Source organism: Lates calcarifer, linkage group LG23, assembly GCF_001640805.2.
Source record: "Lates calcarifer isolate ASB-BC8 linkage group LG23, TLL_Latcal_v3, whole genome shotgun sequence".
Taxonomy (NCBI): domain Eukaryota; kingdom Metazoa; phylum Chordata; class Actinopteri; family Centropomidae; genus Lates; species Lates calcarifer.
Window position 1 is genome coordinate 6,707,919 of NC_066855.1, and position 23,865 is coordinate 6,731,783.

Here is a 23,865-nt window from a genome sequence, read left to right on the forward strand (position 1 = left end):
TGTGCTGTTCTTTTCTGTAGTTACTGTGCAAAGACGCCAAATTCACTGAGATGTTATAGTACATAGAATGTTAAGTGCAGATTTAATGAAGCAACATTAAATCCTATACAGTACCTAACAGATTATATACCAAGGACATTGCTGTGTGCAGGATTTACACAAATGATATTTTGGGCAGTCTGAAACCTGCATTAACTGATTTTGTGGCCATTTAAGGGCAACAGACACTATCTGCAAGGACAAAACTGACATATTATGACCTTTAAGTTGATGTGGTATAAGCATACAGTTGCAGGAGCAGCTACTCATCAGCAATCATTTAAAATCATGTTTTTGGCCAAATGTTCACTCTCGTTTTATCTCTGTTTTCCTCTCAACCAACCCCTGAGGGAAATATCTGTTAAAATGCTAAACAAACAAACACCACTGTAATCCAAATAATAATTTTCCCTGGGTTCATCAACACATGCGACCCCTGTCAAATTCCACATAGTCATTTGATCCATTGTAAAAAATACTGATTATAGCAGCTTTAATTTTCTGTTGCCATAGTCCAGCAATATCAAGAAGTTGTCACACATTGTTATTCAATGTGGTATCAAGCAGACACTGCATCTGAGGTTTTAATAGGACAGATGTCTTTAACTCCACTTTGCATTTGTTCCCTCTTACACTCTGCAGAGCTGCATGTAACCATGTGACCTGGCTCATTGCACCACATTCTACAGGTGCATTCACTGCTACAAATACTGTATTCAGACCGAGAGACTGAGTCTATTCGCAGATGTCACTGGCTAAGCAAAAACAAAATGGTGCTTTTCAAATCTTAACTGGCTTCCTTCCACATTTACCCTGTAATTTCATGCTTTATCATGCCATGTTCACACAATGTTAAAATCCTCCAGCTGCCTCTGTTGCTACCAACCAGCTGATCATTCACATGACCCTAGACCCTGGCAGGGGAGCTGTTGGTCAGATTACTGCTCTTAGTTACATATTGAACAAGAACAACTTGGTATTCTTTGTAATGTTCAGTAACTTTCTTCAAATAACTCAACATATTTTGTGAGTTTTATGCCAAATAGAAATGAAACTAGTGACAAATATGAGAGAAGCATTTATTTAGATTGAGATTTTTGGACACTAGCAAGTTAACAAAAGGAGTGTGTCTTAAAGCCGCTCAGCAAGAATGCGGTCATAAAACACGGTAATGTTTAAATGAGTGATCTTATATTGCACAAGCATGGGATCATAAATGTTTATGTCTTAAATAACAGAAAAAATGTGTTTCAAAGAGTTTGGTTTACTTTCTCTGTGAGAGTTGGGTTTGAAATAGAGTTGTGAAGGGATCATAATGAAGGGATCATAATACTTTTGAAAAATGTAATCTGACAAATATTAGTTTGTTAATTTACTTAATGTTTGCTTAATGGCTATGGCTCAAGTTCAAGTCAGTGTTCAGGTATCTGATGTGTGTGTATCTTCTGACCTGATATTCATGTGACGACAGTAAATTATTTTTTATTGCTTTATGATAGATCCTTGTTCAGCAAAGATCTCAAAATTTAAAAAATAATGTTTCTGCTGATAAGGAGTTTTCCTAAGCACAAGATAAAGCTGTAATTTAAATGATGCTGACATTTTACTTTTGAGGTGATTGAACTCTACTGTAGATAACTCAGACTTACACAGGCTTGTACTCAGAGCCTATTATGACTCATAATAGGAATAAGTGAATTAACATTTAATATTCTTTGATGTGATCACTTTAGAAAACACTGTTTGAGGCTGGAACCTCAGCCTTATCAGAATTGAGAGTCAATCTGTTCAGCTGAGTGGTCTTTGTCAGGTCAAGGCTCTAGGAATCATTATCACTTCACAGTGAGGGTCACAATTAGTTCAGCTCTGAATTACACCAATGACACTGCACTGCCCTGCAGACGACCCCCTATGCTGAGACTTGCCTCAATCAGGCAGCAAGAAGTCATCTTAGATATCTTTCAAGCCACATAGCATCTATCTAAAAAAGCGATAACAGATGTTCCTGCGGACAAACTGCTGATGTCTTTGGAAACGTGAGGCACATGTCAAACATGTGAACCACCTGGAGTGGGCTGGCTACTCATTGACAGCACATCCTAGCTGGACTGATAGAAATGGATGGTGCACTGTGATGAAATGATCAGGCAGAGGGAGGTGTGTCAGACTTTTCACACACTTAATCCCATGGCTGATCATGACGGAGTGAAGTCAGAAAAACAACTATCTATACAAAAGCGTGAAGAAAGATATCATATGCCAAAAATAATTTCATACCTTGGATGAGAAAAGAAATAAGCCAGTGACTCATGAACTGATAAAAGTTTGAGAAAAGGGCAGCAGGTGCCTGAAGACTAATTGGAATTGAGTTCAAGGTTGTGTGTACCCAGAGACAATAAAACTGTCCACAAAGAGTGTTAACTGCTGCCCTGTGTGTGTGTGTGTGTTTGTGCGGTACAATGTAGTTTTCCTGCAGTCTCTGGCACAGTAATTGAATTTGGCTTTTCCTTTAATGGAAGTCTGTGAAGTGTGGAGAGGCTGTGATAGCCCAGAACATCCAATCTTCACAAACAGGCATATGTTGCACGCCATTGGACATGGATGCTGCGGGGAGGTATGTGTGTGTATATGTGTGTGTGTGTGGGTATATGATGAAATGTTAAATATGTAGTTTTTTCACCTATGCACTGAACAACTTAAACCCCATGCACACAACTACTATTACTGCAATTCAATCTACATTCATCCTGTAATGTCCTTAATATAGCAAAGTGACAATGTCAAAAGTCATGACGTTACGCCTCTGTTGTAAGATAGCAAAAGATGATTAGGTGGTAGATAATGATCTTATTTTATATTTTTATCTTATTACATACTTTTGAGAAAGACCATTGGATTTTAATGCAGTGTTGGTTAAATCATTAGGCCGTGAAGCAATAATTTGAACATGGGAACTTACTTTTTTGCTGCTGTCATTTGGGTATTAAATAGGAATCATTGTTGTCTTCTTGGGTTTCCATGTTAAGACAAAGAGCAGAGCTGTGAAGCAAGGAGAGGAAATAGTAAGTCTGGGACATTTCAGGTGTCACCTTAGATATAGTGACTGCTGTCTTAACTATTGTTACAAAGATTACAACCATGCTTGTTTAATATTTCATGTGAGTGAAAGCCAAGCCAATTGAAGCTGATGTTATGTTTCACTATCAGCAAATCCCAGCTGGATTGATACTTGTATTTATACTTCAACTGGATAAACAAGAACACAAAACAGCAGTGTGCTGTTCATGTTGTCCTGATTGAGATGGAAATGGATTTCATTGCAGCTAATCTGCAGTGCGACCAGGCCCAGTGGATAAATGATCTTTTCAGACAACTCAGGATAAACACATTACATTTGTTTATTATTGAGAACTCTCTACAAATGTGACCTTCCAATACCGAGATCCAAGTGGATAAAAAGCATGAGAAAAAGTATGAGTAGAATCATGATTTAATGGGTAATTAAAGGTTACAAAATCTTGTTTGCATGAGGCTTGTGAAAAATATGACATAATGTCTGAGGTCAATGAGAGTGCAGGAAGGTAAGTATAGAGTGGTCTTCCTTTCATCAGCTGCCGTAGGTATCTCTACAGTATACTACATCATCAGGCCATTACTGGTGCCTGCACATAGTGTGTTGAATCATACTGGTCTCTATGTGAGTATACATTACCATCTGCTTTCAATCATCCAGAGCAACAAAGCAAAGGAGAGAATTACAGCTGTTTGTCACTGCCAGAGACTACTGAGAAAGTTTAGTGCTGCATAACACAACACTGCAGATCCAAAATATACATACTGACATGCATAAAAATAAATCTGAACCTATCACTCTCTTCATTCCAGTAAATGTAGTGTTTGTTCAACTGAGGCAAAAGGCAGCCAAAAAAGCACCAATTACAGTATAAGAGTAATAAGTATCATTACTGTAAATGGATAATCTCAATTTACAGCCAATTCAAACATCCAAGCAATGATTAATTATTAATACATTTGCACAATATGGCTCTAGATGGTGCTGAACACAGGGAAAAGAAATGTTCAATAAATAAATAAAGTCATCCATTTCTTATCAATAGACAAGGTCCCTGTTGCTTGTGTAATATGACAACAGACTCATTACAGCACACACTGTAGTATAACTTCACTGTAACGATCAATCATATCCAATCTGACAGAAAGTTTGGATTATGTTCAAAGATCCTTACAAGAACATTAGCTAATAATTTTCTTGCCGTTCATATAAAAAAAAATTAGAATGCAGACGTTTATCAGGTTTAGTATTGACATGTGACATCACCATGTTCAATGACTTAGTTGCATGCTAATTAGCACTAAGCACCTCCATGTGGCATTACCAGAAATATTAGGGGATCACAAAAAATATTACACTTAATCCTCTGGGCACCATGACTATCTAAGTTCACCAGTCAATTGTTGATGAGACTTTTCACAGAAAAAAGTCTATCGTGGTGGGTTAGGATTCATCCTCTGGGGAACATTAATATCTGTCATGGCAGTTCATTTAATTGTTGAAAACATGCACACTTTTACATATCAGGTGCATTGCATTGAACTGGACCACTGTACGCACATAAGCCAACAGAAACCTACTTAAAAACTGGAAACAGGCCACTGTGAACTTTTGCATACACACAAACACAATTAAAGATGCTGTTGAACATGAGTTGTTTACAGGATATTGTGAACAATACAGTGTATTTTGACTTGGCTGAGCATTTAGAAATTATATAACAATGTTCCACTTGGAGATGAAACATCATCCTGTTCAGTTTCTCAAAGTCAGCTGGTCACTGTTTGAGTTATACTATCTGTTAGCATGAGTCTTTGATCATCATCATCATCATCCACAGTACAGAGTGCACTGAGGGGCATTTTTCTCTTGACTGCACTGACCTCTAGTGGATTTTACAAATAGCACAAGTGGCTGTCATACACTCTTCTAGTGTTATATTGTGTATTTTACAATATGCACAATTGCCTATGTAAAACGGTAGCCTGAAACAAAAAATGATACACATTTTTTATTCTCCTGTGGAGTGCTACAGTGTCAGCAGAAGTCTACCTGCTGCAGCCCTGCCCCGCAACCAGCTGCTGTGGGACGGAGAAAATCCGTACCCTCCGGTAATTCCGCGTTCACGACCGACCAAACGCCTCCCTGCCTCGACTGACTCTTAGCAAAAAAAAAATCTCCTCAGGTAGCGTGAAGTACATCTTTAAGGGATTTTAAAAAAGGTTTTGTTCGCAGCCGAAAAGGGAGAAATGACGGAACAAAAGAACTTTTCCGAAGTTATTACTCAGATATTACAAGAGGCGCCAGAAGCCAAAAAACATCTTGGTGATAACCACAGCAACCTCCTGCGAGTGGCAGATTACTGCGAAAACAATTATCTTCAGGTGAGTAATGCTCATAAAAATACAACAACTGTTTTAACAGTGGAACTGATGCTGTAGTTTTAGATCTTTTCGGGAAATTACAAGCTTTGCATGCGTTTTACAGCATGTATAACCTGTCCTGTTTTTCCCCCTTTGACATTCTGCAGGCAGAGGATCAAAACAAGGCTGTTGAAGAAGCCAAGGCTTTGGCTACCCAGGCGCTGGCCAGTGTGACCTACCAGATCAACAGTCTGGCCACCACTGTGCTGAGACTGCTGGACTCACAGGCCATGCAGGTTAAAGATATGGAGTCCTCTGTCAATTTGCTCTCACTGGTGAGGAACACCTTTCACTGAAAACACACCTGAGCTCTACCCAACAAAGTCAGTCTGTATACTTCAGCTGAAAAATTAAGGCATAATCCAAAGAAGATTGTGCTGTTATTTTTGTTCGATAAAAGGACTCAATAATGAACAAACCAGTAATTACAGTTTTCTTTCAGTTTAAATGTTTAACAGTACTTGCATGGCACTGCATAATTGTATGGCATCCAGAAATAGAAATAGAACCAGAAATAGCTAGAAGTGTGCTTTACTGTATTTTTTTTTTCCTCTTGTCGGTCATCTGTGTAATGTACACCATCCCTTTAATCTGCGGTCAGTTTTGTTGCTTTGCTCCATGCAGGCTACTTGTTTTATTTTTGTCATACAGTGCCTTCATAAGCGAGGCACATGAGTGAAATGTGAAAATTGAGTTTTTGTGTATTGTTGATTGAGGCTGTTCACACCGTGCTCTGCTCCAGGCTGCAGCTATCCACTTTGAGAAGGTAGCCAGGAGAGAGATTGGGGTTTTTACTACTCCCAAAAACAGGAGTCGCTCCAAGCTCATGACCCCGCCGCCCTCAGGCAAGGAGCCAGAGAGAGGCTACTCAAGAGTGCCAATATCATACTCCATCTTGGACTCCATTGGACATTGTTTTCAGGTAAACTGGATTCTAAATTGAAAGAGAAAATTGAACGACAGTAATTGAGTCCACACAGCTTTCATTAATTCCCATTTGATTTGGGTGTATACTGCACTGCACTCCCCCTTTTCCATGGTGTAGAACCAGTGTTTTGTCTAGTGTGATGTACAGTGTGTCACTGTGAAGGAGAAATGTGCTATACCATCTTTTTTTCACCTTCGTTCATCTTTGCCCCACAGGTCACTGAGGCACAGCCCAGAAAGAGAGCAGACAGCATACAGAGTACTGCAGACACCCCTGTGTACGTAAACACAGTCTTCCATCACCATTTTTAATGTATCACAGTGACTATAATTAAACACTCTACATTACAGATACTGAACATTATGATATGGAAATATCTAATATCACTTTCCAACTGATTCTGCAGGAATCATTTTAGAAATTCGCTCATTTGTAATAATGATAAGGAGACTGATACCTCTCTCATGTCTGTCTGTTTAGTAAAAGACTACAGACAGCATCTGGTTAGCTTAGCATAAACACTGGAAACACGCTAAAGAGCTTGCCTGGCTCTGTCCAAAGATGATAAAATCAGTCTACAAGCACCTCCAAGGTTGACGTGTTATATCTTGTTTGTTAAATGAAATATTTAGTGAGTTTTATAGGAGCCATCAGGTGGATTTTGTTACCTGCAGACAGAGCCAAGTTATCTGGTCTGTTAAAATGTTACAGGGTTATGTATTTACTGTACAGACATGAGTCTGATATCAATCCTCTCATACAACTATCAGCAAGAAAGTGAGTGGACTGTTCTTTGAAGAAAAGTGAACTGTATCACACTCAGGATGTCATTATTGCTCACAGTAGCTGAAGTTCTGTTTTCCTTTGGTCTTGTATACAGATCCAGTCTGGGCATCGCTGTGCCTCCACCATCAGTCCCCACCCGGCAAACTGTCACCAACCCCACCAACGATGGCCTGCCTCCCCCTCCTCCTCCTAACGCTGACCTGGTCTCAGCTCCTCCACCTCCCCCTTCCTCCATGGACGCTGGCCTCCCCCCTCCGCCCTCCTTGACTTCACCCACATGTCTCCCCCCACCTCCCCCTCCGCTGGCTACCAGTCCATCAAATGGCACCTACCCACCTCCGCCTCCCCCTGTAGGAGGAGGTTCCCCTCTTCCTCCTCCACCCCCGCCTCCACCGTCATCAGGAGCTGGTCCTCTTCCACCTCTGCCTCCACCCCCACCAGTGTCAGGAGCTGTGCCCCCTCCCCCTCCTCCCCCTCCTCCTCCTCCTCCTCCACCGCTTCATACTGGCACCTCTGGTAATGTGCCACCACCTCCACCACCGCCTCCTCCACCTCCTCCTCTCCTACATTAACAAACAACTTTGTTTTATTTTTGCCAAAGTAAAGCAATTAAGAGTGTGAGTAGCCATTCTTGGTTTATACTATGAGATGGTTATGTAAAACTTGTGTAGCAAGTAAGACATTTTCAAGCCTGTTTTGAGATCAACATTAAGCATAAATAAAAGTTCGAAAGCATGTTTGTATTGGTATAACCTCAAGCCATTTCATCTGTGTTGAATGGCACAGTAAGAGCCTCAAATGATATTTTTTCTAGGAGAGAAAATCCCACTTCAGACTAAAACATTCTGCTGTGCTGAACATGTTTCAACAACACCTTGACTGCATTCCTAAGAAACATGCTGAAACAGGGATTCATGCACTTCCAAGTTATCCTCTTAGTTTTTTCCTGTAATGTGATTCCCCTTTTTTATTACATCTTTGTGTAATTACAATGTTGCCTAATCAGTAAGAGTCACCTTAAAAGTCAGTGGCCTTCAATGCAACACTGCATGGTGAGAGAGGTGTCAATGATGATGTTGTTTTACGTCACTGGCTGCAACCTCGGTGAGTTCTGCTACTTAAAACAGGTCAATGAGGCTGTAAAATGTCTGTTGCAAGTCAGCACTCTACTCAACCTGCACTACATGGCTGGTACTTGAAGGTAAGCTTTATTTTCAGCATGATATCAAATTAGTCAGTGACAGCTTACTCAAACTTTATTAAATCATTTGCTTTGCTGTATTGTATTTAATCCTGCTCAGTAAGGAAGAAGGGAATAGAAGCCTGATCACACAAGGCCCATTGTTATATATTCATCAGAAGTGGAAAGGAAAGATCTTGCTGCTGCCTTTCATTACTGCCTTCTTTACTTTAACTGGTCCGAATTCAAGTCTATTATCTTCTATGTAGCAACAGCCCATAAAACCTACAAATACTGTACAGCTTTAACTTTGCAGTGTTGGGAAGACAAAGCGTCTAATCTGTGTGAGTAAAAACAACAGCTACTGCATTAGCCAGATGAAAATTCCAGTACTGTGGCGCTGCACAAACAGTCATAATGTCACATTCTGTTTTATGTCGTGTGACATAAGAATACAAAGATCTACCTTTGACCTTTTCATGGATACATCTGTTGTAAAATTGAACATTGACAAACAGCAAAGAAGTTATAATCTTGAGACTTGTAATCAATGTGTCCTTTTGAAAGACAAGGAATCTTCTTTTTTAATTTTTTTTCCCCAGTTGTGAAACCTGATTTTGAAAATAAAACTGCCATGGTCATTTATTATCCTACACTTGAGTAAGTATTTCTCCTGTTCTCAGCAAGTTAAGATTAATTTAACTTACTTAACACCTCACTCAATGCATACTGAATGCGTACATATTTATTTCAGGATTCCCTTGTTGTGTTTCTGTATCATTCTGTGGATTTTTTGTTGCCACACTGCAAAGAAACATAGAGAAACACAAGGCTGGCCCCGGAGGTCCCGACACTCTCCTTCTGTATATTTCATCCCGATATATGAAGAGGAGTGGCAAAACGAAGAGGACGAGGAAGTAATGGACGAATATGAACCATATTTTCAGTTTCCTTACACAGACCCTCCCATGTACAGCTTAAGGAATGTAAGTCCACCTCTGAAAAGGGGGGGACAGCACTGTTTGGGTCTTTCACATTTACACATTTCTGCGCATGTCTGCTCTGCAATTAAATATATCCTCTTCTCTTTTCCAGCTTGATCCACCATCCTACACAGACCCTCCACCATCCTACACAGACCCTTCCACCTATCCTACACAGACCCTCCACCATCCTACACAGACCTTCCACTATCCTACACAGATCCTTCCACCATCCTACACAGACCCTCCGGTTCATTCAGAGCAGCCCTGATCCTCCTCACCTCCACCCTCCTCCACTTCAAATGCCCTCTAGCCTGAACATATTTGACTTTTTTTTTTTAAAGGGCAGGTTGATGGAATCAAATAAGGGTCAACATGGTCAATGTTTGAGTTTCAAATTCAAACAGCATATCATAAATGAAAGTGAGGTTATGAAAAGAAAACAAACTCAAGGCAGCGAACCGTGAAACTGATAGTTCCCACTCTGCGACACTGAAATGACTCACGATCCACTAATTTACAAGTACAAATTTTAACCTTCTTTTTACAGCCAAAATCAGGGTCAAAATTATTTGCATTTCAACTTTACTTTTGTACTTCCTGCTTAAATCTTCTAAACCAGATGTTCAAAAAAAAAAAAAGTCAGTTCATGGTCATGGTTCATGTTTTTTCATGGTCCCTCTGTAACCTCACTGTTGCTATTACTTTTGCACTATTTTTATTTATTGGAGACATTCCCAGCTGTTTTCTACAACTACAAATCCCATCTACATGTTCTCTTTGCAGCTTTTGAAAAGATTTCATGCATACAAAGATTTTGAAAGTCTTCCTGAACATTATTAAAATCTAAATCTTTTTGGCACTTATTTGAACCCGTAGAGCTTACAGTAACTTTTAGTACATGTATGTTGTTATATTCTTTGTTTTGGAAAATAATGCACATGGAAATGATCCCCTATGTGAAAGGAGTATCTTTATTTGACTGACACAACTACTTAATCATATGTGTCATATGTACAGTAGCCATGGACGATATGAAAATTACATATCAACATATCCTGGCTAACATAATTGCAATTAATGATATCATTGCGATAATCAGGAAAATATCCTTTAAACTCTTAAAATGCCTAAAACACACTGAAAACGCTGAAAATACATTTAGTGGAAACAAATGTTTTATTCCATCGCAGATAGGACACATCTATTTTAGTGAAAACCAACCAAACAATCTGTAGGTAATCAAAATCATGAGATCCTGCTGCAAAAGTAATGTAAATAAATACAGCAACTTTATGCTTCGTATTGCATTAGGCTACATCACAGAAAAATAAATACAAATGATTTGAACCGTTACGTAAACATAAAAGCAAAAACTGTCGTAAATTGCAGGAATTCGCCGGAGACCGCAGCTCCGCTCTGGTCTGAGACAGAGGAGCTATTTGCTGTTTAGCTACCTAGCTAACATTACCTGGCTAACGTTAGCTTAAGTCAGCCGGTGACCAAAATAGTATCATGACCTAACAAACATTTAAAACGTCTCCGTTATAACTAAACCGACACTTGCCGCGTAAATTAACTCACAGTAACGTTAGTTAATTTTACCTGGATTTCTTTGTTTGGGAATCCATAGTGTTTCCACATCCGATTCTACTTCCTTTAGCGGGGGATTCAACGGGGAAAGCCGAACCGTCAGCCATGTTGACAGGATAAGCATTTTAGAATGACCGGAAAGACGCAGGCTCCCCCCTGTGGCAATTCCAAATGAATCAAAACAGGGCTGTATGTTAGCAAACTGGGCAGGTTTTATTAAGTCACTCGTTAAGATATTAACGATTATCCTGACTCACGATCATCCTGATGATGGAAATTAATTATGTATTATTATGTATATGTATATTATTATATGTATATTATCAGCATATTGTGAGTTTTTTTTGTTTTTTTTTTATCGCCGATGGGTCGATAAAATGGTTTATCGTCCCATCCCTAATGTACAGTATAGTCTACTGTAGACTATATGATGTGACAGGCGTACAGTATTTTTGTATAAGCATTAAATGTTATAATAATATTGTGAATACTACCATGTAATTCATAAAACTGAGTCATTTATATTCATGAATAAAGTTATTTTTTATGTTTATATATTTTTTAAGTTTTTTTTTTTTTTTTTTTTTGAGTAGAAAGATGGGTCCCATCTCAGTGCTAAGAATTCAGCCATCACTGCTCAGGGGGAATATAAAAGTTATTGGCTATCATGACAAACCTTGAATACCATATGTAGAAATAATAGAAGGGCAATAGTGGTCTATATGCTGACCTCTGAGGAATGGCTTGATGATTTGTGTTGGTGAATGATTTTATCCAAAATAAGCTACACAAGAAATATGCAAGAGGAAGAGCACACCTCTAAGTCCTGTGTCTTTAAACAAGACAATCATGCTGTAAAAGCTCTTCATGTTGTGTACTTCCCTAAGTGACACATTATCCTTTGATAGCGACCCACAGGTCAGCACAATTTTTGTATGTTTTGGATTCTTCAAGAAGGTAAGGACTCATCACACTGTAAAAAGAAAAAGTAAAGAAAAGAAAAAAAATCCAGTTATAGTATAATTCTGTCATCAGTTTGATTTGTGTTTAAATTATGTGAATTTGCTGATTTTTTACTACTTACAGATTTATAGGATGAAGGTTCACCGTCAGTTGCTACAGAGTATAAAGTCAAACATCAGCAGATCATACCTTACATGCTGCTAACTCTCCTGCTGTACAGTGCCGAGGACTTTTCAGTAGTTTTTAAAATAGCATTATTGTTAGTGAAACACAGCAGGGTCACTATAGGTCACAACCCTGTGACTGGTCATTTACTACTCAGAGTCTCATATAATTGTTGCCGTTAGCATCCATAAAAGCTGACACATCATATCCTGTGACATCAGCTCACACCTGTTTTTTGTGTTTGTCAGTTACATGTACATAGACTTAAGCTGCTTATTGTATATGTTTGTTTATAATTAGAAAACTACTTTAAACTTCATTTCAAATATTTGTCTCACTGTCAATGACACTCCATATTTCACATATTGTATTGTTTATTTCAAGGAAGATGACACAAAATTCATATGCTGCACCATGCACCTTCATTTTTTTCTTCACTAGTAATGTCAGCAGGTTGACATAATACAAGCCATGACCGTGGTAGTGAATATCTTTCAACTTGTGTAAGTAATCAAAGAAAGTCAAGAATGAATCTCCCAATGCAATATGGGAATTTATTGACTTGAAAACATAAAACAATTAAGCTTTTAAATGATTGAAATATGTCCCTAGATTCCCGGTCTTGGTGGTGTCCATAGCTGTAGTGCTCTTCTGCTTCTATCTTCACGCAAAAAAGAGGAGAGCAGCATATGATGTTGCCATCCCAGTGACGCAGGACAACAGCACTTCTTCAGGACTCCATACTATCTCTGTGGAGGAAGATCAAGTAGAAGTGAACAGACATTTTGACCGATTCCCTCCTCGCTACAGCACTGTGGATCACCCTCCTCCGTACTCACTGGTGCGTGAGTCAGCCATTGTCACTGGATTACAGATTCAAGCAACTGGCCTATTACTCATAAATATTTCTGACACATTGGAGTATCTTTTACATCTGTTATATCGTGTCTGTTGTTAAAGGAATAGTAAGCAATTTTGGGAAATAAGATTTACCTTGAATTTCTGTTTCATGCAGTTTGACCCCAAGCTGACAAGCGTTTGGCCGGGGAGTCCACCGCCTGCCTACGAGATGTACCCGATAACACTGCCTCTGGCACCTCATCACTGGACACCCACAGGACCCATGTATCCGACACCATCACCCTCACCTGCTGCCCATGGCCACACACAGCCTCAGAGGTCACTGCAAACATCCACTAACTAAACTAAAACTTAATCATTACATAAAATTAATATTAATGGTAGACCATGAAGCAAGTTTCTACATTTTCAATTTTAATTTTTATATGAACATCAAAACTACAGTGTACGTAGTCATCCAACTGCATTTACTCACCGGCAGAATCATCAAAGCACCAAGTGTTTCTCTATGTTATACTTTATACTCTTTATTACAATACAGTACTTACAAGTTTTAGGGAAAATAAAATAAATATTAAATAAGTTGCCAGTATTATATTTTTTCCCCCTATTTTCTAAGAAGGAACATGTACAGTGACAGAAGTGAAATGTTCCATGATGAAAAAATAGAGTGTTTCCTTGGCTTTTGAACCATGTTAAGGCAAAAGTAAGTATGAAGAAGCCACTGATAAATATTTTTTACTGTTTGTACATCAAAAATTACAAAAGGAAAACATGATCGATCAGATGTCCAAAGTGTAATGTTAAGTAATATGTTTGCCTTCACTATACAATTAGTGCATACTGTAGGCTACTTCTTCAGTGTTTTCTTAGTTGTTTTTTTTTTCTTACTAGGGTTTAAGTGTTCTCAGTGCTACAAATACACTCCAACAGAATCAAGCAGGCAGTAGTTGGACACTGTGATGCATTCGCTGGATCCTCTCACTGTCAAACAAAACCAAAAGCTTTACCAGAACAGGACAGGGAATATACAATGTAACCAACATTAAAAAAGGAAACAAAACAAACTGAGACTGCTGGATTAATCCAAAATGCCTCAAGAAAAGACGGTTTCCTACTGTTCTCACTGTGTTTTATGTGTACATATATCAGTGTGTGTGTGAGTACATGTATTGCATGTATATGTTTTTCTTTATAATTATCTATTGCTGTTCATTTTTCAAAATGAGTGGAGACATACAAGATAAAGCACATTTCTGAACACATACAATCATACTGTATGATCAAATGGTAAAATATAGAGAATTTAATACAAATATGACATTTGGTATCTTTCCTCAACCAATTTGTACTACCAATCCAATGTAAACATTACACTACATAAAGTATTTAAGATTTGGAAAGGCTAAAAAGTTTAATATCCTTCAACGAAAACCTCAGACAGAGCACTGTTATCTGCAAAACATACGCATTACTCTAAGTCTATTTCCACATTTATGATATAACATACACACACTCACTCACACTATTGCACTAAACCTCATAATCAACTCTAAATCCTTCTCAACAAATATCGATAGAATTATTCCAATTCTAACAAATAAAATACAACTTGACATTAGGCTCAACAGAGGAACACTAAGTTTGTACAAAAACGTTCTACATGAGGCTGGGCATTTGCACTGAAACATGACGCTTGGCCCTTCAACAGCAGACTTCCACCACCAGTGACTGCATGGACACAGCCCCCCCCCCACCCTCCCCATCCCTGGAGCTGCGAATGTTACATCGTCCTCCAACCGTTGACCTGCAGGCTCTGGCACCTTGCTGGGTGAGCGCTTGGTGATGTGTTCAGAAGACCCAGCTGACAGGCACCCACTGCTGCTCTGTTGACAGTTTCTCCAGTGCCAACCGTAGACTTCGGAAAGCCGCCTCCAGGCCGTCGTTTACGATGCAGAGGTCAAAATAATGTCCATAGGCTCTCTTAATGCGCTCGCTCTCGTCCACCGTCCTCTTTAGTTCTGAGTCCTGTGGAGAGTATGTCGGGGTGAGGGAGGACAGTGAGATGATTAGGTGAAAATACCTGTAATGAGCTGTCTACATACATAAAACAAGGAGCTTTCTTGTGAAGAATTTCAAAGCAAGAATACAACATGAAAAATAAATGTCTTGTTTTTCTGAGCACTTACACTGCTGATTCTTGCACAAATTAAACAAAAAAGATATATCATGTTGATCAGTGAGCTTTAGAGATGCTTGTAGGTCGATTTTGTTACAGTTGAATCCCTGTCTTCTGTCTTAATGCTATGCTAAGCTAACCAGCTGCTGCCTGTGGCTTCATGTTTACTGTACAGACACGAGAGTGCAATCGGTCTTAAAGAGAGAAAGGAAGCAAATAAGTGTCAAGCTGTTCCTTTAAGAAAACACATCACTCACCGTTAGCTGTTTTGTGACCACTCCTGACTCAATTGCTGACCTATTCATGGCTTTGAGAACCTCAAAGTCCGGGGCTTCAATGAACACAACGTAGGGCAGGAACTCTGACGTCCGCAGGACTTTGAGAGCCTTCGTAAAAAAAAAAAAAACAAAAAACAGACATGTAGAAGATGTATTACAATCTCTGCATCACTGCACAGCAAGCAGTGGGAATGGCTGAAACTCTCATGCAATCATAAAGCTGTGAAAGTGATTAAAATGCAACTGCAGGATCTTCATCTAACAAATTTGTCAAGCTTATGTGCGTAAATAAGATTAGCTGAGTGTTTCAAGCGAGTAATGGTGATCATTAAAAGATCCTTTTTGATAAATATTGATGATGTGCTTCGCCGGAAAATACTTCAAAAGCAACCAGCTGTACATAATTGGTTGGAACATAGAATTTTACAGAAGTAAAGATGAGAATATATGTGAGTTTCCTCTACCTGTGGGTTGACATCCAGGATGCAGATCTTTCCTGTTTCTATCACCTCGTGAATGGAGTTGATCTTCGTCCCATATAGGTTCCCGTCATACTCGCCATGCTCCAAGAAACGGCCGTTTTTAATGTCACACTCCATTTCACTGCGGGTCATGAAAGAGTACATCTGGCCATCCCTCTCATCCACTTTTGGTTTTCTGGAGGTGACTGGGGGATTGAAGACAAATCCAGAAACAGAGTATCAGTATCAACAAAACTGAAAAACAGACTATAACAATAAGAAATCAAAGCACTGTGTGATACAGAGTGATTGATGGATTCTCTATGTGGTTTAGCGTTATGATGAATGGTTACACTCACAGGGGATGGTGGTGCCGTAGCGCTGGGGATCCGACACAAGCAGCTTGTTCTTCAGACTGCGACGGCCGACTCCCTGCGCGCCAATCAGAACCAGCGTCTTCCTCCTGAAGGGCGGGACCTTGGCAACCTCTTCGTAGATCCGCAACTCGTGACGATCGAATTCTAGTGAGAGACCAGCAATCAGGGGGATCAGCGCAGCAAACTGCGATGCACTGACGTCATTCTGTCCGATTCTTTAAAGCTCATGCAAACTGTGATGTGGTAGATTTTTATACCTGCATTCTTGGTGGTCAGATACATCATCTTTTTTTTCTTCTTGCCACTCATCCCAGCACACAGGGGACCTGAGACAGAAAGCAGCACACAAAACATAATAAAACCCCTCACCTCAGTGTTTGTCTCCACCATCCAGTTCAACAAAAGTCCCCGTTAAAATGATATATTACCAAGGTGAAAGCCCTGCTGGGTCATAATAGTTATGAGCAGACAAGCACCACTAGGTGGCACTGTGCACCAATTTTGATCCACCTGTGGCACCAGGCTGCTGCCAGAGAACACCTGTGACTAGGCGATCTGCTGACCGTCTGTTCAATATGGCAGATTATTTGGCCGCAGGGGGAGGATCTCTTATGTACAAAGATGTGCACACAAACAATTATGAGCTCAGATGTTAATTTTCATGATGAAATTCAACTCATCAAGCTGTGGGCAAGTAACACTTGTGACTGTGCACCTTTAAAGACAGAGTGCATTCATTAAATATTTTCCTCAATTTAAAAATTGGACCAACAATTTCCCAACCTTACCATCCAAAAGTATTCTATTCAAATGTTTAATTCAGCCCATACTCGCAGTTGGTATAATATGTTGAACATGTGCTTGCAGACAGATGTGTCCTTCCCAGCTCCAAGGGCAGTACAGTTAGGCTTGTCATCTTCCTCTCCTCCACAAGTGAAGGGTATGAAGGCTGGCTGTGACTCACCACCTGTTTTGTTGCTGCTGAGGACATTGTACGGAGCAGATAAATCCAAAGGAACAGAGCCTCTTTTCACTCCACATCTCATAAGATGATGATTATTGATCAGGTTTGTGTTGAGGGGGAGGCGGGGGGGTGGGTCTTATCACCATTCCTCAATCAACTACTCTTTCTCAGAGAGGGCTATTTGTGAATGTCAGACCCTGCAGCTTAATAACCAGCAGATTGGATCAGGCTGCCTGAGTCACGCCGATGCTCATTACCAGCTCTCCAGCACTCGCTGATGGAGTAACAGACTGGGACGGTGAGAGGAGGTATGAGAGGCCGGTGCCAGATGAAATGGTTGTATGATATGGAGAGGAACAGATGTTGTCTTTGTTGCTGGTATGTTTGTGCAGCAAGGAGCCTGTGTCAAATCTGCATAATGAGAAGTGCTTCTCTGCTCTGCTGCGTGCCGCTGAGAGGTGTACCTGTGGTAGCAAGCTCCAGATCTCTCTTCACAAACGCTTTCCTCTTCTCCTCGAGGAGCTGGCTTGGAATGAGACCTGCACTGCCTCCCTCTATGTGACAGGCCTGTGAGGGCAACACACACGCACACACACGAAAAAATGAGTGATAAACTTAACAAGCTAGTGAATAAAAACAGAAATGTGCAAACTGTCTTGTTAACAGAATCCTGTTGCTTGTGTATCTGGCTGAAAAGGCTGTGGTGGTTGTACTAACCTGCCACCAGTTGAGGTCCTCCTGATTAAAGATCTGCAGAATGTCTCCACTGCTGAAGCTTAGCCCTGCCTCCTTACAGGGAATCAGATTATCATGAGATGGGTCGTAGTCAAAGTGACACTTTACAAAGGCCTGTAAGGATCAAGATATAGAAAAGAGGAAACATGTCAGTAAAACGTCCAAGTTAGACTGAATAAATACGCATTTAAGTGGAAAATTTGCCTTTGTAACATAATATAATTGTGTACTTCGGCTGCTTCTGCTGAGGTGTATGTGACCTGTGGTAGATGGATTGGGTGTACAAGTGTCCATCACTATGAAACAGCCTTGCCCACTTAAAGCCTACTTCATCTCCCAGCTCACTTTCCCGACATCTCAAGGCTACAGGATTCAGTTCATAAACCAAACCCCATATCCCAACCCCCACTGACAGGACAAGGAGTCTGAGAGACAGACGGAGGGAGGAAGAGAAGGAGAGAGAGATAGACGGAGGGAGAGACACAGAAATAAAGAGAGAGAGAGCGCCAAAATCTGTAGCCATGGCAACCATCCCCTCCCCCTGTGCACTTGACGCCTTTTCTCGTACTGAACCGATGCATGAACATAAAAAGAACCTGCCAGCCCTTACTGTACTGTGTGTGTGTGTCTCATTCCCCTGTAAGGACACAATGGATGGACACATACACTTGACACACACACACACACACCACACACACACACACACACACCACACACACACACACACACACACACAGACACACACTCTCTCCATTGGCCAAAGGGAGCTGTCAGTTGAGTTTAGTCACCATGCGACGGCCAGGCTTCAGGCGTGAAACACAGACAGCTGGATTACATTCAGGGAGAACTTTTGGGAACGACTCTAATCATCACAACTCCTTGCACAGTACAACATCCACCTACACAGCTCTTAACTCTATGAGCACTGCCAAATCACTCTTTAATATCTCTGACAGACAGCCTCTATTAAGTGTTCAAGTAGGCACTTTGATATCCAGAACTGATATTACAAAATAAAAAAGGGTGGGGAAACTAAACACTTGTACACTTTCTTCTTACAGAAAGTCTGCACCTTTTGAATTACATCAAGAAGCCATGATGCAGAAACAATTCTTTTCAGTGAATAACCCAAAGAAACTGAGGTGTATTAAGTTTTCTTACATGAAGGCAATTTCCGAGTATTTCTGCAAGATTGGCTGCTGCCCTCAGTTTCTGCAGGTCTAACAAGAGCAGTGGAAATGGGAGTTTTACAACAGCTACTTTACTATTGTAAAACGCAATCATGTAAGCTCCACTTTTGGTGGTTCGCATGCTTTCATTTCATTTCATGGATTACACTGTTCCTCTACAGTCTGAAAGAATTCTCTCATCCCCAATTTAAAGCTAAAAGAACGTCATAACTACAGCAGCACTAGCAGCTCTGTGAGGCTGTATTTGAGCATAGTGGGCTTGAGCGAAATGCTAATGCTAGGATTTTTATCTGTCCGACTGTTGAGACATTTCACTGAAAAAAAAACCCAAAAACCCACAAATGTCAACTTTGCTGGTGCTGGAGGAAAAGCAAGGGGATCACCAAAGTCAATAGGACACATCCTCTGGGCACTGCAGATATATGTACTGCATTTCATGGTAATCCGTCTGACAGTGGCTGAGATGTTTCAGTGGTGGACTGACAGCAACAACAACAAATGAATTCTTATCCAGTGGAAAACCAATTTTTCAGCTTCTGGAATTTTGGAGGTAACACACACCAGAAATATGCTTCAAATTCATGTGTAAACTAAGCTAATAATAATCCTAGTGCGCAGACCCTCTCTACAACATCTCCTGTTGATTATGTTCTAGTATATTTTGGTCTGGTGTAAGTAATTAATTCAGCACAGCCTCCTCAAGTTCAACTGCTCCTCCTCTCTATGCCTGAGACCAATCAGTCACAGAGCCTTGTGCCCAACACTTCCCTAGCTGTATATACTGCACCCTCTAACGTGCTCTATCCTCTCATCCTATTGGCAGTGCATCACCAGGCAAGATAACCCCTCTATTTCCCCTCACTGCAAACTGGGTCACATTGTCAGTGTGACTAGCCTCCTCTGGCTCTTAGAAAGCTAGTGTTCATTAGCTAGCATAAACTACAGCATGACAGCCAGAATACCAAGTTCTTTTCCCTGTGTGTTATTTCTTACAAATATTTTTTGATGCAGCACATTTTCTGTTGTGCACTTTATGACCAAGAGAGGGGAGGACAAAATCAAAAAAGATCTTGTGAAAAAAATGGCTCCAGTGTCATGAGCTGTCTATGGTATCACTTGATTTTTCTTGTGTGTGGAGGCTTCAATTTTTGATCCATTATGCATATGCAGAAAATCACTCTGCATTTGGATGAGTGACAAAACTGAAGTGCAGGTATAATAGCCAAATAGCCAATGTCATCTAGAAAGTCCTGCTGTAGAATTAGATTTATGAGTCTTGGCACAGCATACAAGGTTACAGACTGCAGGGAAGAAGCCAGGGAGGACAGTGAGCGGTGCTTATTGACTGACGAAAATGATAGGATCCTTTCAAACTAATCATAACCTTTTGTACAATATTTATTTCAGGATGGCTATTCAAAAACATATTTTGCTTTAAAAGAGATGTGATTTGAAAGATATTTTGAGTTGCGCACAAAAGGTATGAGCTATATGTGACGTGTCTGCAGCACATATTAGAATGAATATACTCACTAAATAATATGTGAGAGTTGTGATTGGTGGACAGGTTCTACCAAAAGTCATTACTTCAGAATTACTCACATATTGTTTATTCTCTCTGTTTTTATTGCATTTGATCTTTCTTTTCAAATTTTGTTCTTTTTGCCATACATTTCTTGGTTTTTACATTTTTTGTTGAGTATGGTGTAAGTTGTCTTTGTAAAGTGCTATATAAATAAATTCCTTCCTCATATTAATATTATCTGCTGGATGGTTGGTACGAGTTTTAATGACAGTTTGTCAGTTTGACTTGTATATCCCTCTGGCCCACCTGTCTTGGTGTGTGTGGCTCCTGGTAGCTGGGCAGGATCTTCAGCACCACGCTGCCGCTGGCCTCCTTTAGCATCTCCTGGAGCACTTTGGGGTCGTTGCCGACCTCCTTGCCGTTCACCTCCTTAATGATGTCGCCCACATGGAGCAAACCTTGCTGGTCAATCATGCCGCCATGGAGGATCCTGGCAATCACCAGCTCGCCACTCTCTACTCGAAACGTCACTCCCTGTGCACACAGACACAGTTGAAATATAATAATCAATTATTAAGTGAGCAAACTACAACAGAAATTTACACTCCTCAGAACAACCACAGTATGACTTTAATTAAAAGGTGATAGAAAACTAGAACAGAACAGTCTCACAATGTCCTCAGTTGCTCAGGAAAGGAAACAAGATGGGGGTGAGAGTCAGTGTTGTGAGCAGGCAGCAACCACCATGGCTGAGTGAAGCTCATAAAGGCGTGTCTTAAGCTTAAATTATGATGGCCACCAGATGCTGGCTGCAAAAATATCCAACTGTTCCAATTAGAAGATATTCAGGCATAAATAAAGATACACTTCAGGATGTATTTGCTTGTTTGACAGGTATCCATGGCTATTATGATCAGCGTGTGTCGTTGCTCCTTATTTGTTGCATTAAGACTCCACTTATACTCCCTCACCTCTGATAAATGTGGATTTTGTGCCATCACTGGCACCAGTGGTTGGCATGGTGACAGCAAACCTCAAGTTACGTGTCTAATAACCCTTCATAAACCTATGGATGACTCCACAGACAGGTGGCAGAGAGTTTGAGTGTAGAAAATGAGACAATAAAGCAACTGAAAAAGCTGGCCATAGTATAAATTAGCAACATGTCAACCTACTGCAAATAAATCAACTGATGTTGTGCAACAAAGCAGCATAAATCTGACTTATTTCCCTTTTAAACAATGCTACAAGATGATCTAATTATACTGAGTGCATGCACTTCTCCCAAGGCACAAATCATACCATTTATTGTGAAATTTCCAATTTACAGGAGGAGCTCTATCCTACTTAAATGATTACAATGTGCACATCCTCAACTGAGCAGACTTACCAAGTGCTCACCAGACACTTTACGGATCCCCACCATCCTGACAGCATCTGGGGGCACAGGCTGGTTGTTGAGAGCTGCATCCATGAAGGAACAGGGGCTGGGAGGAGGAGTCTCATAGTTTTTGGATGCCACAGAATCGTGGGTCTCCAGAAGGGACTGTGGAAGAAAGACAGGTGACAAAGGTAACTGACAGGTGCTATAGCTCAAAAATCAGGTGGAGATCTGTGCAGGGTTACCGTCAGTGCAGGGACTGAAATACAGAAACTACTGTGGCTCCAAATCAATTAGGTCCATGCTAGCACAGCATGCATCATTAAGCATGAACATCCTTTTAAATAGTAATCAAAGCTACAGTTTGCTGCTGGATGTGAGCCCTGTTCTCCAAACCTGGAAGTGGGGTTCCTTCAGGATGCGGACCAGCTCATCAGCTGCCTGGCTCCTCTGCATGAGTGGGCTGAGCTCTTTGAGGATGTCCTGGACCAGCTCCACGTTGTTCTCCCTCACAGCCTCGAGCTTGGGTTCCTCAAAGCGCTCATGGGCCTGGGATTTAATGAATAGAAAACAGATGATACTAAGTTTTAGGTCTCCCATCATATAAAATGCAGGGATTAACTGTTTACCTGATACCTTCCTCTCTGTGTTATGGCTTACAAATTCAATTGTCTTTAAAGAGGAATTTGTAACTTTTAAATCCATTAGTGAATCAGTGAGCAGTCAGTACACCTAGGTGAGTTATAATGAAATGTCTCCTGACTTCTGCTGGTCTGTTTGCTTTGATTCACTAACACAGCACAGTAACAGGCCACAGTAACAAAAAACAAAAACAGCAACACGAGACCCAGCCCCTGCTGAGAACACACAGCCTGCACTCATAAATCCTGACTGGAAAAAAAAACAAAAAAAAAACAAGAAAACTAAGCAACAAACTTGAGTCAAATCTTTTGCCCTGTAGGTTTTTTGGTGTGTGCTCTGAAGCATCAATATTTCAGGGAACATTAATTTTTCACTCTCTCCTCCTCTGCTACCAAGGACAGAGGGGGTCTGTGCTTATTGGACACGGCCTCCACACCTCTGGTCCAGGGTCACAGATACATCTTCATCCTTTCCTGTCTGATATTGACTTCTTGAGGATCATGGACCTGGATTTTGGTTTCTGATATTTCTGTTCCATTTTTGTGACAAAATTAGACTATTTTTCAAAATATATGTTTATATATCTGCATAAACCTGTCAAAGCTTACAGAGCTTAATTACATATCAACAGTTTTTCAAAACCACATGCAAATGAAATAATTCACAGGAGCACTATTTGTAACGGCATGCAAAGTGATCTTGTATCATTTCTGTAGATTCACATTGTCAGGCGATCCCACAGAGGATTTGTCTGGTGGGACTGACTACTCTGGCAGCCACATTGTTTGTTTGTTGAGGAAGAGAGGAAGAATCCCTGCTGAGAGACAGGATATGGTGCACATACACACACACACACACACACACACACACAAAGAGATATACAGATCTTCAGAAATGCCTGCATGTATACACGTCCACACGAAGAAATGATTATATACTTATACGTATTTAAGTACACGCATCCTGTACACACAGGGACAGGAAAACAGCACACATACCCGCACAGGTGCAGTTATTCACATGGACTAAACACACACAGGACTTTGCTCATTTGGTGTTTTGGCAGAGTTCTTTGTAACCTGATGGAGCGAGCTGTCAGTGTCTGGCCCTTGGGCAACCTGCCAGCATGGACACTTTGC

The 23,865-nt window shown here is 40.5% G+C and overlaps 2 protein-coding genes across 5 annotated transcripts in view; one reads left to right on the forward strand and one right to left on the reverse strand.

Moving 5' to 3' along the window:
• Nucleotides 1-5,129: 5,129 nt before the first annotated feature.
• On the forward strand, nucleotides 5,130-10,563 carry abi3b (ABI family, member 3b). Of its 2 annotated transcripts, XR_007809212.1 has the most exons (8): nucleotides 5,130-5,496; nucleotides 5,643-5,810; nucleotides 6,278-6,457; nucleotides 6,679-6,740; nucleotides 7,344-8,450; nucleotides 9,032-9,089; nucleotides 9,184-9,415; nucleotides 9,525-10,563. XR_007809212.1 is itself a non-coding variant. In XM_018664449.2 (5 exons), exons 1-5 carry the CDS (start codon nucleotides 5,362-5,364, stop codon nucleotides 7,819-7,821), a joined length of 1,023 nt encoding a protein of 340 aa, XP_018519965.2. In that variant the 5' UTR covers nucleotides 5,130-5,361; the 3' UTR covers nucleotides 7,822-9,025. The 2 variants fall into 2 exon arrangements, 1 of the variants encoding a protein (XP_018519965.2); XM_018664449.2 differs by lacking the exons at nucleotides 9,032-9,089; nucleotides 9,184-9,415; nucleotides 9,525-10,563 and having other exon boundaries at nucleotides 7,344-9,025.
• A 2,824-nt stretch (nucleotides 10,564-13,387) lies between these two features.
• mpp2b (MAGUK p55 scaffold protein 2b) overlaps nucleotides 13,388-23,865 on the reverse strand; it is a 35,054-nt gene continuing 24,576 nt past the window's right edge. For all 3 annotated transcript variants that reach the window (XM_018664961.2, XM_018664955.2, XM_018664972.2), the window contains 10 exons: nucleotides 22,481-22,633; nucleotides 22,094-22,249; nucleotides 21,010-21,237; nucleotides 17,971-18,102; nucleotides 17,718-17,820; nucleotides 16,547-16,615; nucleotides 16,272-16,433; nucleotides 15,916-16,118; nucleotides 15,431-15,559; nucleotides 13,388-15,022 (listed from right to left, as the gene is read on the reverse strand). In XM_018664961.2, the coding sequence (XP_018520477.1) occupies nucleotides 14,846-15,022; nucleotides 15,431-15,559; nucleotides 15,916-16,118; nucleotides 16,272-16,433; nucleotides 16,547-16,615; nucleotides 17,718-17,820; nucleotides 17,971-18,102; nucleotides 21,010-21,237; nucleotides 22,094-22,249; nucleotides 22,481-22,633 (1,512 nt within the window). In that variant the 3' untranslated portion in view covers nucleotides 13,388-14,845. The remainder of the gene's footprint in view (nucleotides 15,023-15,430; nucleotides 15,560-15,915; nucleotides 16,119-16,271; nucleotides 16,434-16,546; nucleotides 16,616-17,717; nucleotides 17,821-17,970; nucleotides 18,103-21,009; nucleotides 21,238-22,093; nucleotides 22,250-22,480; nucleotides 22,634-23,865) is intronic.